Raw genomic sequence first — 14,780 nt, 5'->3', positions numbered from 1 at the left:
AAACCAGATGTGACCAATGGTAGGCAAATATTTAAGTCAGAATTATCTACAGAATATACAGTTCATGTTCCCTTTTACTCTATCACTTACATGCACTTTCCTCCTGCTTTCTATAACAAATTTAAGACTACATGCCAGAAAAAAAAGATTACTATATACTCCATAGAAAGCAATACCTTTTGTCTCCATATTATAAGCCGATCCTTTCCCAAGTACTTTTCATTTCAACTGTCAAGAGCCCTGCTACACAGGACCAAAGACATGTAAAAAAAGAAAAAAGTTACATATACATCAAGTTTCGACAGGACAATCCATGACATCCTTCAGGAACAGAGCTGTCTGTAAATACAAGCAAGAGAAATATTTACTTAGGTTTTCCATAACTTTTGATGCTTCATCTTCAAAATACCTTGCCTTTATCTAATCTCTAGGATTCATCTGCCAACATCAAATATCACAGGCAGTCAGAAAAACAGAACAACTATAGGCAATAAATTCACATTCATTCTCTTAAATAAAGCTATAAGTTTCTCAAAGAAGAATCTCACATTTATGACACCTGTCTTATCCCAAAATATATAACTTAAATGTGAGCATATGCCAAAGCACCACAAGATCTCATTCTGCTTTGGAGAATCACTTCAATTCAATAAAAAGGGAAGCAACTACTTAACTGAAATCACTTCTTGGGCTTGCTTCCCCAGACAAGAACTTCAATACAACCTGACACTCTCAATGCCTTTCATTCCTCTGATTTTGCATTTAAGTTAGAGCAGTGACAGGAGCAGTTTTGAAGCAGTCACTGCAGGAGCAACCGTACCAGGTAGCCATCAGGGACTATCCTAATGCCCCAATTCATTTACCTGTTGAAGATAAGGCGTGAAGAGGTTCTGTTAGCAAGGACGCAAGCACATTCTCCAGTGTTGCCTAAGACCTGAGAAATCCAGCGTTTAGCCACAGCAGAAGAATACTGGAAACATACTGTATCGTGGGACAGTAATTGGTGGCTGACAGTGTGACGGACAAGTAGGGATTCGGTCATCTCCCCACAATTCTCCACTTTCTAATGAATGAAACTGCCCTCCCCACCTGACAGACCTGTTACCCAGGCTCCCAGTGCAGCCCAAAAACATATATTTCCTTGCCATCAAAATGATCTGCCCTTGAAGGAAAGCAAATGCTCTTGGTGTATTCAAAACATATCACTTATTTATTCCTATATATAGCAATGATCCACTTTCAAGCTGATTGCCTCAACCAGTTTTATATTTTGCATTGCCTGAAAGGGCCCAGAGATACCATCTTTCAGCACTGCCATTGCTTGAAAGAGATGGGAACAGAAGAAAAGTACACGTAGAGACCACCTGGAATCCAATCCAGCTTCAATGCCCCAAGTTTTAAATCATGACTTTGCCACACTACTTTATTTCACTCTACCTTTTTAATAGGATACTTATGTCATTTGATTGACTTAAAAATAAAATACATCAAGCTTCTGTTTCCTCAGCAGCAGTCAAACAATGGATCCCGAAGGGATGACTTCCACAGCAGAACTCCCCTGACGTTATCACTTCTCTTCACCTGCATCTTCCCTCCCGTAAGTAGGCAGACCATCTTTATACACACTAGCATTAACTTGTTTTACTTTGACGGCCCTGCCTTCTCAGCAACCTGCCAACCAGCATCAATGAGAAAGGCTCAAAACCAATACTGCTAAAAATACACAAACGCAAGTGTATTTCCCAAGAAGTAACAACCATTAGGGGAGAAATAGGCAAGATGAATTTTCAAAAAGCTTGGTTCTGATGTATTTCCTGCAATGATCAACAACTTTGTTTAAAGTCACACTGCACTATTTGTGAGCAAGTCCATAAAAGGGATACACATCCAGCTCCCACATCACACATACACCTTTCCTCCCCCTGTTAAGAGGTAAAAAACTGTGTACACTTTGATGCATTCCACTTGTTAATTAAAAATTTAATCCCCCCCCCAACTCAGCTTAAGACTTTAAATCATGCATTTGCAATGATCTTACATAGAGGAAACTGAGGCAACTGCTACAGCAAAAGGTGGCACATATGGAAAGAAATATACATGGAAAGAAATTACCCTGTCAGAGAGAAAGCTGTGAACCCTTTTATACTGAAAAGCTCTACACAGTGCTTATACCTGATAAATGATTGGTTAAAAAAGAAAAAAAATACTCTCCCCCCAAACACACACATTTTCCTTGCAATCAGAACATGACTCCACTCACATCTTACTGTATTTTGAGTGAGCCCATCTAAAATAGCCACAAGCATCTAGTGGGGCAAAAGAGGAATTCGGCAGAAGTAATGGGCTTAGCAAGAATAATCAGCTGTTTACTCTGCATGCAATAAAACAGAAGCTGAAGGAAATCTTTTCAGTTTTGGCCTCAAGCTGGATGTACTGTTCAGCCAGCACTCTTAGGTTTTTGTTTTGCCATATAAGTCAACAACTCACCCAGAGCCATAGCACTGTTTACCAATAACTGCCTCATACATATTTTTTGTTATCCCACACTATTTGAACTAACAAGCATTCTGTAGAAAGAAGAAAAAAAAAATTACTCTTTACTATCAGGCTTTGAACAAATGCAAGGCAAAAAAATAACAGTGCATAGAAGGATACATTCTTTTTATAAATATTTATTTCATGTACTAGGAAACTGTCCCTTTTCTTCCATCTGTCAGCAATGACACTGGTCATTGAGAGCCCCTTTTACAAAGGGATGGTTGTTAACCTGAGCAACCGGCACACACGCACTGCCCAGGACCCAAAACCTGCACAAGCTGGGGAACTTCTAACACATACTCACTGACTCAGAGGCTTGGAGGAAGGCCTGAGCCAAATTTCTCCATCGGGATAGGTATAGACCACAGCTACAAACAGTTTCTGCCTCAGAGAGCTTACAATCTAGCTGATCGATAATTTTTTTTGCTGCTAGACAAATTCAGGAGACAGGCCTGGTGTGCCTCGTGTTTCAGACCGATTAAGGAGAGGGAACCGTTTCAAAAGTCATACACCTGCAAATTAAAGAGATACGACAGAATGTAATAGGAGGAAAGAACAATACCACAGCACTGCTGACTCCGAACCCACACAACTGAAGAGACAAGCTCTCAACTGAGAGCTAGTAAATTACTACTTTTATAGCCCGGCCAGCCTCGGCGTCCGTCTCTCCCACGGCACCGAAGCTGCCAGTCGGCCCAGGTCAGCCCATTTCTATCCTAACACTTTTCCACAGCAAACCGAGGAGGAAGGTGACCGTCTCCTCCACGTTCTCCGAGGGGCCCGCGAGGGAAGCGGCACGGGTGAGCGCCGGAGCTACTCCCGGTAGCGTACCCACGGCGTGAAACCCCACGGCTGCTGAGGGGAAGGGGGGGTAAAACTGCCCACAAGATTATGTGCGTGAGGGAAGAAGCCCGGGGAAAGCAAGACAATTTCTCTACAGAGACACAAGCCCAGAAGGGGAGCGGGCAGCCTCCCCCGGCTCCCACGCTGCTCCCTTCCCGTCACGGCAGGAAACAATCCGAGTTTTAATGGAGGAAGGGGGGAAATCTTTCTCGGGTGACGGTTCCAAGAAGCGGTACCACATCCCCCACGAAGTTAGAAGCTTCTGGAAGTTGTACTTCGTTACGAGACCGAACGGCCACCCCCTCCCGCCGCCGGTTTACCGCTTCGGGCCCGGCCCCGTTACACCGGCCCGGCCCCTACCCCTCGCCCCCTCACAGTTACCGGGAGCCGCCGGCCGCGGCCCAGCCGACCCCCCCGCCAGCAGGAACCCCCAGCCCCGGTGACAGCCGCCAGCATCACCTTCATGCCGCCTCTCCCGCAGCACCGCCCGGCGGGGATGGAGGGCGGGCGGCCGTCGCCGTCGGCTGCGTCCCCGTCTCCCCCGGCGCTTGGGCTCCGGCTCCTCCTGCCCGATGTAAACACACACCGGCGGGAGGGGGGAGGCTGGGCCGAGGAGATGATGGGGGGGGGGCAGCGCCATGGCAACCCCGGCCGGAAGAGGAAGCGCGGGGGTCAGGGGCCGCCATTTTGGCGAGGGGTACTGGCGGCGGTGGTCGGCAGCCCGTCTCGTTCTCCCCACGGCAGATCTTAGCGCCGAGGCCTCGTCTTGCCGGGGGCGGCGGCCGCGGGAGCTTGCGTGGGGCTTTTAGTAATGCTCCGAGAGATTCAGAGCCGAGAGGTTCCGGCGAAGCCAGGCCTCCGGGCAGCCTTCGCCGAGAGACCCCACCAGCCGCGCTGTAGTAAAAAGCCCTTCCTGACATTTGACGTTAAAGCGCTTTGCAAATTGTAACATATTCACCGCCTCAAATTTCCATTGTATACCTGATGGGAATGCCGCAAAGGGAGATGAATTGACCCAGCCGTAGTCAAACAAGTTTGGCCAAGATGAGGAGCCTCTTCTCGAGGCTCTGTCCTCGCCGTATGCTTGCTGTCATTTAATCGATTCTAGTCAAGAACTGAGTTACTAGGGGGGATTGGGGCTTCCTAGCCCTCTTCTCGCATTATCCTCAGCCAAGGTAGCACGCCTCTGGCCCGTTGGGGCTGTGCCCGCTGCCGCTGTTTCACCTGAGGGTGTACTGTTTGGTGGCGAAGATAAAAGAGAATCTGGAAATAGCCTTCGGCGTGTAAGGTTTTCTTTCTCATGTATTGCTTTAAAACTATCATCAGGCACAATCACACATGTGGATAGCAGGGTGTTGCTGCTAGCAAATGGTTTGGTGACATGAGTGAAGCCAGACAAAGCAAAACAAAAAGAAGGGTGGTTTGAAGTAATGACTACTGGAATCGGGAGAGAAAGCAACGTTAAGGAAACGATGGTGATGAGAGTTCAATTTTCTCTGATTTAATATTACTCCACAAGTAAATATTAAGTTTATATGTTACATAGAGAACCTAACTACAACTCAACAAGTGGTTGAATCCAAAAGAAGAAAGATTGCTTTTGTTCCCTTTTTTTACCCCTTGACTGAGAAACTTTGCAATTTCTTTCTAAAGAATATGCCCTTGGCAGCCATGTATGTTTTCTAAATCATTCTTCAGTACAGTGGACCCTACTTAGCCAGAAACTATAAAAGGAAGAATGTGCTAGTTTAAAGGCTAGAAATGCCTTTTCTCAGTGCACAGTGAAGGAAAAGCAGTTAATTTTTTTTGTTGTTTCATACTGTCTTTTCTAATCTGCAGAACCTCTTTGGAGAGTAGAGGTAGAGTGGTACCATAAGACTAGTTTTCATTTTTCAGTTAAATAGGAAACTCTTGAAAGACACCAAAGTAATTCCCTTGCCCCACATGGGGTAACAACTACAGAGACCCCTTTCCTTTGCTTCTCACAACATAGCTGTGCCTTAAATCATTTTCTGGATCACTTCTCAGAGGAAGTACTCTGCAACCCTTTCCTGGCACAGATTTTTATAGCAGAATTTACAATTTCTTCTGCACATATACACATACTTCACTTCAAGCATGTGAATCTTCTCAGAAGACCAGTAGTGGAAGCCAGTGAATGCAGGGAAGTTTTCACAGACCACACGAATTTCTACAGACATGCACACACATGTGTGTGTGCATATATAAGCATACCCTACTATGTGTGTGTGAGATATTACCCTATGTATTGTATATATAATACTAATAACCAAAATATAAATCCTCTTCTCAACACACTATATAGCAAAATTTATATAAAATAATCTTGTCAATAGTATTAGTAGAATTAGATTGTATTAGATTTTTAATTGCATAATAGAAATCCATATTTATGTTCTAGTCAGATGGTGAGTACAAAGAAGTTCATATCATGTTTGTGTTGAGTTTAACATGTAAATTTAGCCCAATTCTCAATAAAAGAATATTGCCTAAATTATAAAGGGTTAAAGAGTAAACTGTCTTTTCCCTCATCAAGGTAAAATGAGTCATTCTAGTGAAGTTCAAAATAATGCAGCTTTCTACATCTAAAATTCAAAATTTCAGATGAACATAACATGATTTCTCAGGAAGTTCTTAAGCCCCTAAAATAAAATATGTGCAATCTTTTAAACAAGTTAACATTAGATTGTCATGTTTGCAATGTCTGTAGAACTTTCAAAGAATGTTCCAGCTGAAAAATCAGAATATTCTGGATGATAGACAAAACTGGGGGGGGCGGGGGGGAACGGGAAATAATAAGTTGTTTACTTTATGCTAGGTACAGGAAGTCCTTTATTCCTGAAACTATTTCAGCAGCTACCAAAAGTATTCCCTAATAAAAAATTACACAATGCAGGCTACGTACACACTAGTAGATAGTGCAGCTCACAGGGTATGACTTTGTTCAGTGAAACAACTGGTGCTGAGGACGCTAGGTTCTTATACATATTTCAAGGGGTGATTGCTTTGAACAAGCTGTAATACTTTAGACTGAATGCCCGTTAATGACTAACAACTGTGCACCTGGAATAAGTTTTTCCAATTTAGTTTCATCTAAAAGGATTTAATCCAGTTAACAAACTCCAAGCCTGCTCTGGTGAGATTCACCTTAAAAGTGTGTCTTTATTGAAGCAAAATGGCTAGTATAGGTATTTCCATAGTTAAACTCTACTGTTTGTCAGTTAAAAGTGATGTCTTTATAATGCAGAAATTCCCTTCCCAGCCTTCCTGAAGAACAGACCACTCTAGGAGATTTACCTACCTAGAATTTTCAGTGAAGGCTGAGAATCTCAAACACCTTAAATGATTAAAGCATGGTTCACTTATCATTTTCTTCAAGGTGTTGAAACCAGTGAAAAAATATTTTGACTTTCAGATTTGGTCACAGTACATTCCTAAACAACTTTTTACAAGAAAACGAAAGACAGTTTCATAAAAGTTACCATTCTTTGTGTAGGGGTGAGTGTGTGTGAATAAGAGCGATATTCGGGCATAATTTTTGCTGTGTAGACTAGAAAGCACACTCCTTGGGTACAGCATAACATCATGGCATCTCCCTGTCATGTAAGCTAACTTCAGGAGATGAGTCTTCAGCATTTTTTGCCTATGCTGATGACCAGACACTGGCTTGGAGTCTGATCAACATCTTGAGATAATTAATGATCATTGTAAAGCATTCAGGGGACGGAAGCATTAAAATAGAGATAACTGATGCCATATTATACTGCTGCAACGTTCTATTTCACTTTTCCATACTAGCCACCTGACTGCAGGTGACTGGCATCATAAAGCAGAATTGCCCTGTCTTGTTACCCTGTTTACTCCATGCTCTTTTCATCCCTAGTTTCCTATGTCACGTACTTGCCCTGCATGGCATTTGAACAGCCTTCACATTGCGTGCTGTTAAAAAGGATAATGCAGCATAAAATAAATGCAAGTACCATGTGATCTAAGACAGGAAAACAATAAACAGTAATAATTCATTGTAACAGGTAGTCACGATATGGTGGCAGTAGCTGGCTCATGTGCTAAAGGGTCCTGGTAGAAAGGAAATTATTTCCAGACAATGAAGCTGCTGATTAGTAATGACTGTAGCATTTACAACTCCTCCAGACCTCTCTGTTCCAGATCAAAAAATTCTCCCTTACCTTGAGAAAATAAATTGGCCACTGGCCTTATCAAGCATCCCAAGAACACCCAGCAAAGAAATTAGCCACAACTTTGCAAAAACGTAAGCAGTAACCTTTCCTCATGCTTCGTCTTGGTGAAGGACTCATGTATTGAGATAACGTGCTGGTTTTAGCTGGGACAGAGTTAATTTTCTTCACAGTAGCTGGTATGGGGCTGTGTTTTGGATCTGTGATCAAACCAGTATTGACAAGACAGGGATGGTTTAGTTACTGCTGGGCAGCGCTTACACAGAGCCAAGGCCTTTTCTGCTTCTCGCACCACCCCACCAGCGAGGAGGCTGGGGGTGCACAAGTAGTTGGGAGGGGACACAGCTGGGACAGCTGACCCCGACTGACCAAAGGGGTATTCCAGACCATCGGACGTCACGCTCAGAATATAAAGCTGGGGGAAGAAGGAAGAGGGGGACATTCGGAGCAATGGCGTTTGTCATCCCAAGTAACTGTTAGGTGTGATAGAGCCCTGCTTTCCTGGAGATGGTTGAACACCTGCCTGCCCATGGGAAGTGGGGGATGAATTCCTTGTTTTGCTTTGCTTGCGTGCGCGGCTTTTGCTTTACCTATTACACTGTCTTTATCTCAACCCACGAGTTTTCTCACTTTTCTAATTCTCACCCCCATCCCACCGGGGGTGAGTGAGCAAGCGGCTGTGTGGATCTTAGTTGCCAGCTGGGGTTAAACCACAACAGACCCTGAATTTGTATATTTTATAGTCTTATATAGCTGTTAGTACAGCAGCATTCGATTCTCTTTCCTAACTTGACCCTTACAACATCCCTGGAAGGTAGGGATGTACTTACTGCATTGGGTAGCTGGATATTGGAGAACACTCCCAATTCCAGCAGAGAATTCATAAAATTCTCTCTGAGAATGTAGTTCAGATTTTTGAAGGCATGAAGGTGACTAAACTGAGGGAAGTTACATACCTACAGCAGTCAGTTGCCTGAACACCACCATACATTGGAATCTGAATGAGGTATCGGATGCCACAGAAAACACATTGGCTGAGCAAGGAGCATCAGTCTCTTACGTCCTGGACTGGTAACAGCCTAATTCAGGAACTGACCCCCTTTAAATACATGTCCCTATTAATTTTAAAACACCAGTAAATCCTAATGGTATAACAAAGCATAGACAATCTTGTGGTTCAGCTGTGTCACTGGAGGCCATGATTCACAGTTGTAGAAAGGAACATTCAGAGGTCCACAGGTCTCTACCTGCCCTCTCCTGAGAGGAGCCCATGGCACTCAAGCTGAAGAATTTGGAATGCCGAAAGCTCACATGCGATAGGGGTTTTTCCTCTGTGCGGATTTCAGTGTTTCACATGGCATTTTAGTGTTAGGTGCAAGGTGTAAGGGTATGTTTAAAAGCCAAAAATGGCTCAGTGTTGCATGAAATAAAGCTAAGCCATGGTTTCCCCTGGGCAGAGGGAAGTCTCTTTTTATCAGGAAAGAGGAGAGGTATCAAGAAGGGGAATGGCATCAAGCATAGCCAAGTGACCAGCATATTCTTGAATGCCTGTTTAGGGGATGGAAACAATAGGAGATTTATTAATAGTTTCTGAAATTAGTTATAGCTGGATTTGATATATTATTGCCTAGCTTTGTACATAAGACTTCTGGATTTTGCAGATGGAAAGGAAGAGATTTTGACATTTCTAAGTAATCTATCACGCTCCTCATGTTTAAAGCAGATTTGGTGACAGTAGACTATTAAAAATGGATACTTACAACAGTACTGCTGCACAAATTAATGCAAGCAACAGCAAGATTTGAGAGCATTTGAAATCTAAAAATAAGGAAGTATCTTTCTGCCAATGTCTTTTCAACATCTATGCTATAGAATGGATCTGTTTAATAAAATACTTCATAAGAAGGGTAAGGGTAATGTTGTGCATTAAAACATACTCATGACTGAACACTGATGCTGCATCATTTGGTAATAATAGGGAGGATGAGGACTATACAGCCCAAACGACATCCCTGGATGGTATATGTGCATGTCTTAAGCCTTACTGAGAACAGAATGAAAAGTTGGCAAGGGGAACACAGATTTAACTAGCTGTTTTCACCATCTGAGCTGAAAGGCAAAATATAAAGACCAGACACTGAGAAATGTTCATTAAAATAGTGAACTTCTTTCCACCTTACAGATAACAACTGTTAAGAATAAATTATTTTAACTCTCAAAGCTGTTCTCTTCATGGATATTGCACACAGCTTGAGAGGTCTGTCATTTGTGATCTAGGGTTCATTGTTTCTCCAAGTTTTTTGCTTGTAGTCACATCTCATGCATGCATGAAGAGACAGTGCAGTAGCTCCACTGTGAAGTACCAAGAAAGTTTAAAAGGTATTTGCAGAACAGTGTAGTAGACTATACTGCTGGCAAGCCTTCAGAACTTGATAGACCTAATTCTCCTATTCTGCATCTCAGCTTCCCTATCGATGGGAGAGCAAAATAACAAAGCCATTGACAGATTTGTCTCTTGTAACTAATTTTTACTGTTGATGACTGTAATACTACATTCTCCTTTCTTACTGTAAGTGTTAAAAATAAGCTGGAAAACTACTTGTGATTGACCTTTGCTTTCATAATGTTTTTAATTCCCCTTTTCCCCCTCATTTGGTGGTGTTACATTACTAACAGGTTTGGGCATGTTAAATATAAAAGTAGTATTCTTACAGGGGAGCCCTAAGCAAGACTAGAAAGATGTGACTTATACAATACTGAAAAATGTCAGTAATAGAAAGAAAAATATATATCAGCCCTCTTACTAAGCTGAAATCATCTAGCCTATCAAGTAGATATATGAAAAGAACTCTGTACATATTGCTGCTTCGGACTACAAATGGTACTTTGGCTTTAGTCTGTGGGGTTTTTTTCCATCTTACTGGGAAAGTTCTTATATAAAACCCATTTCAAATCTCTTTAATAAAGATCCTTCTGCACAGGGATACAGCTCTTACCCATTACCTTCTAGATCTGTATTGTAACCAGTCTGCCCACTTCTCTGAATGCAAATGGTTTTTGCTCAATTGTGTAAAATCCTGGACTCCAATATCAGCTTGGCTTACTGTGTCATTATTTTTGGTTCTTTGTTGTGTTTCTTTATAGTTCTTTGAAAGAGTGTTGTTAAATGAGGCTAGCTGTTTAATGCCTGAGTCTTTCACAAACTGTTACATGACAAGAAAATAAATATATCAGAGATGATATGAGGAGACACTGAACTATGACCATGGACCGCTTGTTCTCAGAGCACCAAGAAAGAATGAGTTTCTATTACACTATGGCAGGCAGTATTTCATGATGCTTATATTAAATGGCCAAAGCACTTCCACCAACAGATGATGGCATCTTCTAGAGAGATTTTTACAAAATGGGTTGTATCAGAAAGGGCATATTGTTGGCAACCAAGGATTCTTAGAGCCTGATTTCTCACCTGCCATGCATCTTATATCATGCACATCCCTGCAAACACAGGACACACTAGGTAGAAAATGCTACCACCTGGAAGGGTAGCATAAATGATCAAGTAAGAATAGCCATTATGGAAGTATAACTATAATAATTGCACCTCCTGCTCATTAGATAATAGTTATAGGAGCATTCAGGAAATAAAATCCTTTCATCACTGAAGTCATACAAAATTCCCACTAATTTCCATAGGGCTAGTCTTTTGCTTCAGTTTGATAGCAATATATCAGATACCACATCTGTCTTAATTCTCAAACTGGTCAAGAATTTTATTTTGTCTGGAGTTCACAGTTTCACTCTTTTTATTAGAATTTGTGTTCTTTGAGAATGAAGAAGATACTAATTTTAGTTTAATTTTAAAATTTAATAAAGGTAGTAAGTTTGTTCATATACTCTATGGTTAGTTTGCATCACTGAGAAAAATAAACTAACAAGATTTGAAAGCACTTTATACCAAATAAACTGTGAAAGCATCTATGCTTATATGTTTCCAAAATTAAAACTCAGATGAGATTAACTGAAAAATCCAGCCTTAAAAGCAACTGGAAGCTGCATTTCATAGAAAGCCACGTATTTGGCAAAGAAAGCAGGTTTTGATAATTTTAATGAGGGGAAAAAAGTGAAAATAAGGGAGTTTAAACTTTTGGGTTCACTTAAACAAAGCTGCTGTATTTCATATGCCTTGAGTTATAGAGCACAAAGGCAATTTATTTTTTTTATGTAGGCTTCAAAGTCTTGCAGTAGAAAACTGTCTCTGCCAAAATGCCAGGATACATAACTGGATTCACATATGGGCTTCCCAGACTTCAGAAATGTTCAGATTAATTTTTACTTCGAATTCATGCCAGAGACTCTGAACTGTACAGACAGCAAAGCTCTGCTAGTAGATTCTGCTGACATTTGGAATCACCAGTGATTTGTTCTCACGATGCCAGAACAAGGCTCTAGATAATATTTCACTCCTATCACGAACAATAGAATTCATATGTGGGTGCCTCTCTTTTCAGAGTATTGTTGACCTTTTTTTTTCTTTAAGTATTTTTTTCCACCTACACAGGCAGTAAATTCTTTTACAGGAAGGAGACATTGACTTGATAATGCTTGCAAAGTTATGGTGTTTCCTTTAACCAGTGCTTCTGGCCAGAATCCTTTAATGAATTTATTATCCATTTTGTCATCTCCCCTGCCTAGAGTAAAGTTTCTTCTCAACATTGATAACAACAGGGATGAAAAGTCAACCAGCAGCCTCCAAGCTCAGGATCTGTGGTCCAGAAAGAATATTAGTGGCACTGAACTAAGATAGACTTTTATTCCAGCATAAACTGTACCTTACAGTGTTAAGGATTAATTAAATATTGGCCTGGTTAACCTTCTGCTGAGTTTTTGAGCTGCTTTTGGAGTAGGTGGAATTTTCCCTTCCCCTATTTTTCCTGTGAAACACTCTTCTTTCTCCCATCTTGCCACCTCTGCACATAAACGCACATACTTATATCCCTTTAAATTAAGTTGTCCCACAGTTGCAGATGGGAAAAGGTGATTAATCTGTCCCATGAAACAGAGAAGAGGAGGAAAAGAGAAGGAAGCAAAAATCCTCTCTTTTCTGGTTGTTAAAACAGAGATGGTGGGCAAAGTAAAGGAGAACAAGGCCCTTCAATCCAGCCAGTGGTAGGTTAAATGTAGGTAAGACATTATCTATACATTAAGTATCCAGTATTTTAGACCACTCATACCACCCTGCATGTGTCTATCAGGAACATTTGGAGACCTCCTAAAAAAGACCTTCTCCCAGTTTATCTCCTGGCCCTATACTGCAGTGGTAAATACATGAAAGGTGATTTTCTCCTTCATTTTTTGGCCTTCTCTACAAATACTGTTCTTGACATTCACTCCAGGAGTTAATCATGGCTGCTCTCACTTGTAGCATTTGGACTCTGGAACTATCCCTATGCTGTAGCTTGAGCAGGCACTACTGCCCAACCAATATGCCTTCATAACATACCCATATTTCTAGCAGTTAAGAAGTCAAGGATGATACACTGACATTCCTCAGGCTCTCACCAGTGCCCTTTCACTGGTAAGAGTTCCTCCCCTCAAATGCTGTATCTCAGGCCTCTGCTCTGCTCATTGTCTCTGTGTAGGGATCCCTGTGCACTTCTAAACTGCTAAGCAATACTGGACGCTTATAAATTATTAACTGGAGTGTCATTCCCTCTACATGCTGTTAGTAGCGGGAACCAGAGAGAAATAACATAATGAGACACTGCAGCAGATAGACTTGGGATGTTAGCTGTGGCTTCCACATACTGTTGGTGGAGCTTTGCTGCTTCTGCAACCAGCTCTGTAGCTCCTTCTGCATTAAGGGTCTGCGCTCTGAGTTTCCAAGGGTTTTTGTCTTACAGCCCAGTTCTGCTAGGTTGAAATGCATCCCAATAGAAAGCCCTACCTGCAGAGGTGTCTACCACTACATTTAAGATGCTTGCCAACATTTGCAAATGTACGTCTTGATTAAGCGCAGTTACATGGCTTTATACAAATTGTGTTGCAAAAGTAGACTGATGTCCTAAAGTACCTGCTCGCAAAAGAGGAGATTCATGTAGTGTTAGCAGTCCTCTCAGTGAATTCTTCTCTCAGATCATTAGGAAAAAGGCATTAGGCTTGATGGGGCCATCCCCCAGTATGACATCTTGACGTATATCTGTTTTTAGACTGCACAACAGGAAAGGACTGTATAAGTATTTCTCCTAATGACAGATAGGTTCCAGTGCAATGATCCCATTACTCTTTGATCAATAAATCAGTTGTGTAAAAATTAGTACTCCTAGAGAGGAGAGATTAACACCAATGGCTTGTTTCTCTGCTCGGCACTGTGTGAACTCTTCTAAGCTCTACAGGCACACTTGGGGGTGTAAACTAATTCCAGATCTGCATGTCCACTGCAGCTTTAGCCACATGCCCCTGTCCTGACATAGTGCCCTCTTACTGCCTCTTCCAGGTCATCTTTCCAACTTGACCACTGATCCACAAAGCATCCACTGCCCTACGTTAGACCCGTATTAATGTTCCAACACACCCTCTGGAATAGTGAGAGTGTTGTTGAACTGCCTAGTGAAACAGGCAGAGACTACCTACTTAGCAATCTACAGCAAAAAGAGAAATGTCAGTGTCACTGTGTTGATACAGTAACTGGCAGAAATGCTTCACTTCTCACACAGGCACACTTTGTGTAGCTTTAAATACTACCTACATTCAACAGCTTTTGGTCAAAACAAGTTTCCATTGAGAGCAGCTGACAATACACATTAATATTGATGGGAAAGTCCAATCACCTGGCAAAAATTTTGTAAAAAAACCACAGACAGCTTCCACAGGAGCTGTGTTCAAACTGCCTATTATGTCACGCTAGGGCAGTTGTCAGCACCTGGAATGGTATCTAGTTCCAGAGGGTGTTGAACACTTCAAACCAACTATTTGTAGTCCCAGAATGACAAGTACTAAATGAGGAACAGGGATATGCATACCCTTATTTGGTGTAGTACGCAATCCACATGTAGCCTTTGCAGTTTATGGTCAACACAGATATTGCTAGCTGCCGTAGGTGACTGGCTCCCTTTTTATAGATAAGGTTTAGAGCCAGCTCTAGTCTTTGGCTGATAAATGAACTCTAGAGGACCTTCCTTC

The 14,780-nt window shown here is 41.9% G+C and overlaps 1 protein-coding gene across 4 annotated transcripts in view; it reads right to left on the bottom strand.

Moving 5' to 3' along the window:
• The window catches only part of LOC138685519 (transmembrane protein 263-like), a 246,408-nt gene that overhangs the window by 203,687 nt on the left and 27,941 nt on the right, over positions 1–14,780 (bottom strand). The window contains exon 1 of one of the 4 annotated variants that reach the window (XM_069784463.1): positions 3,841–4,022. The exons of 1 other annotated variant lie outside the window; for it this stretch is intronic. Coding sequence is in view for 2 of the 3 variants with exons in the window: in XM_069784464.1 (XP_069640565.1) it covers positions 3,841–3,846 (6 nt within the window). In the remaining variant the exon portion in view is untranslated. Of the gene's footprint in view, positions 1–3,840; positions 4,023–14,780 lie in introns of those variants that run through there. 2 more of the 4 variants (XM_069784464.1, XM_069784462.1) reach the window with 2 other exon arrangements.

This window comes from Haliaeetus albicilla, chromosome 5, assembly GCF_947461875.1.
Source record: "Haliaeetus albicilla chromosome 5, bHalAlb1.1, whole genome shotgun sequence".
Lineage (NCBI taxonomy): Eukaryota > Metazoa > Chordata > Aves > Accipitriformes > Accipitridae > Haliaeetus > Haliaeetus albicilla.
This window is presented reverse-complemented; position numbering and strand designations above follow the sequence as displayed.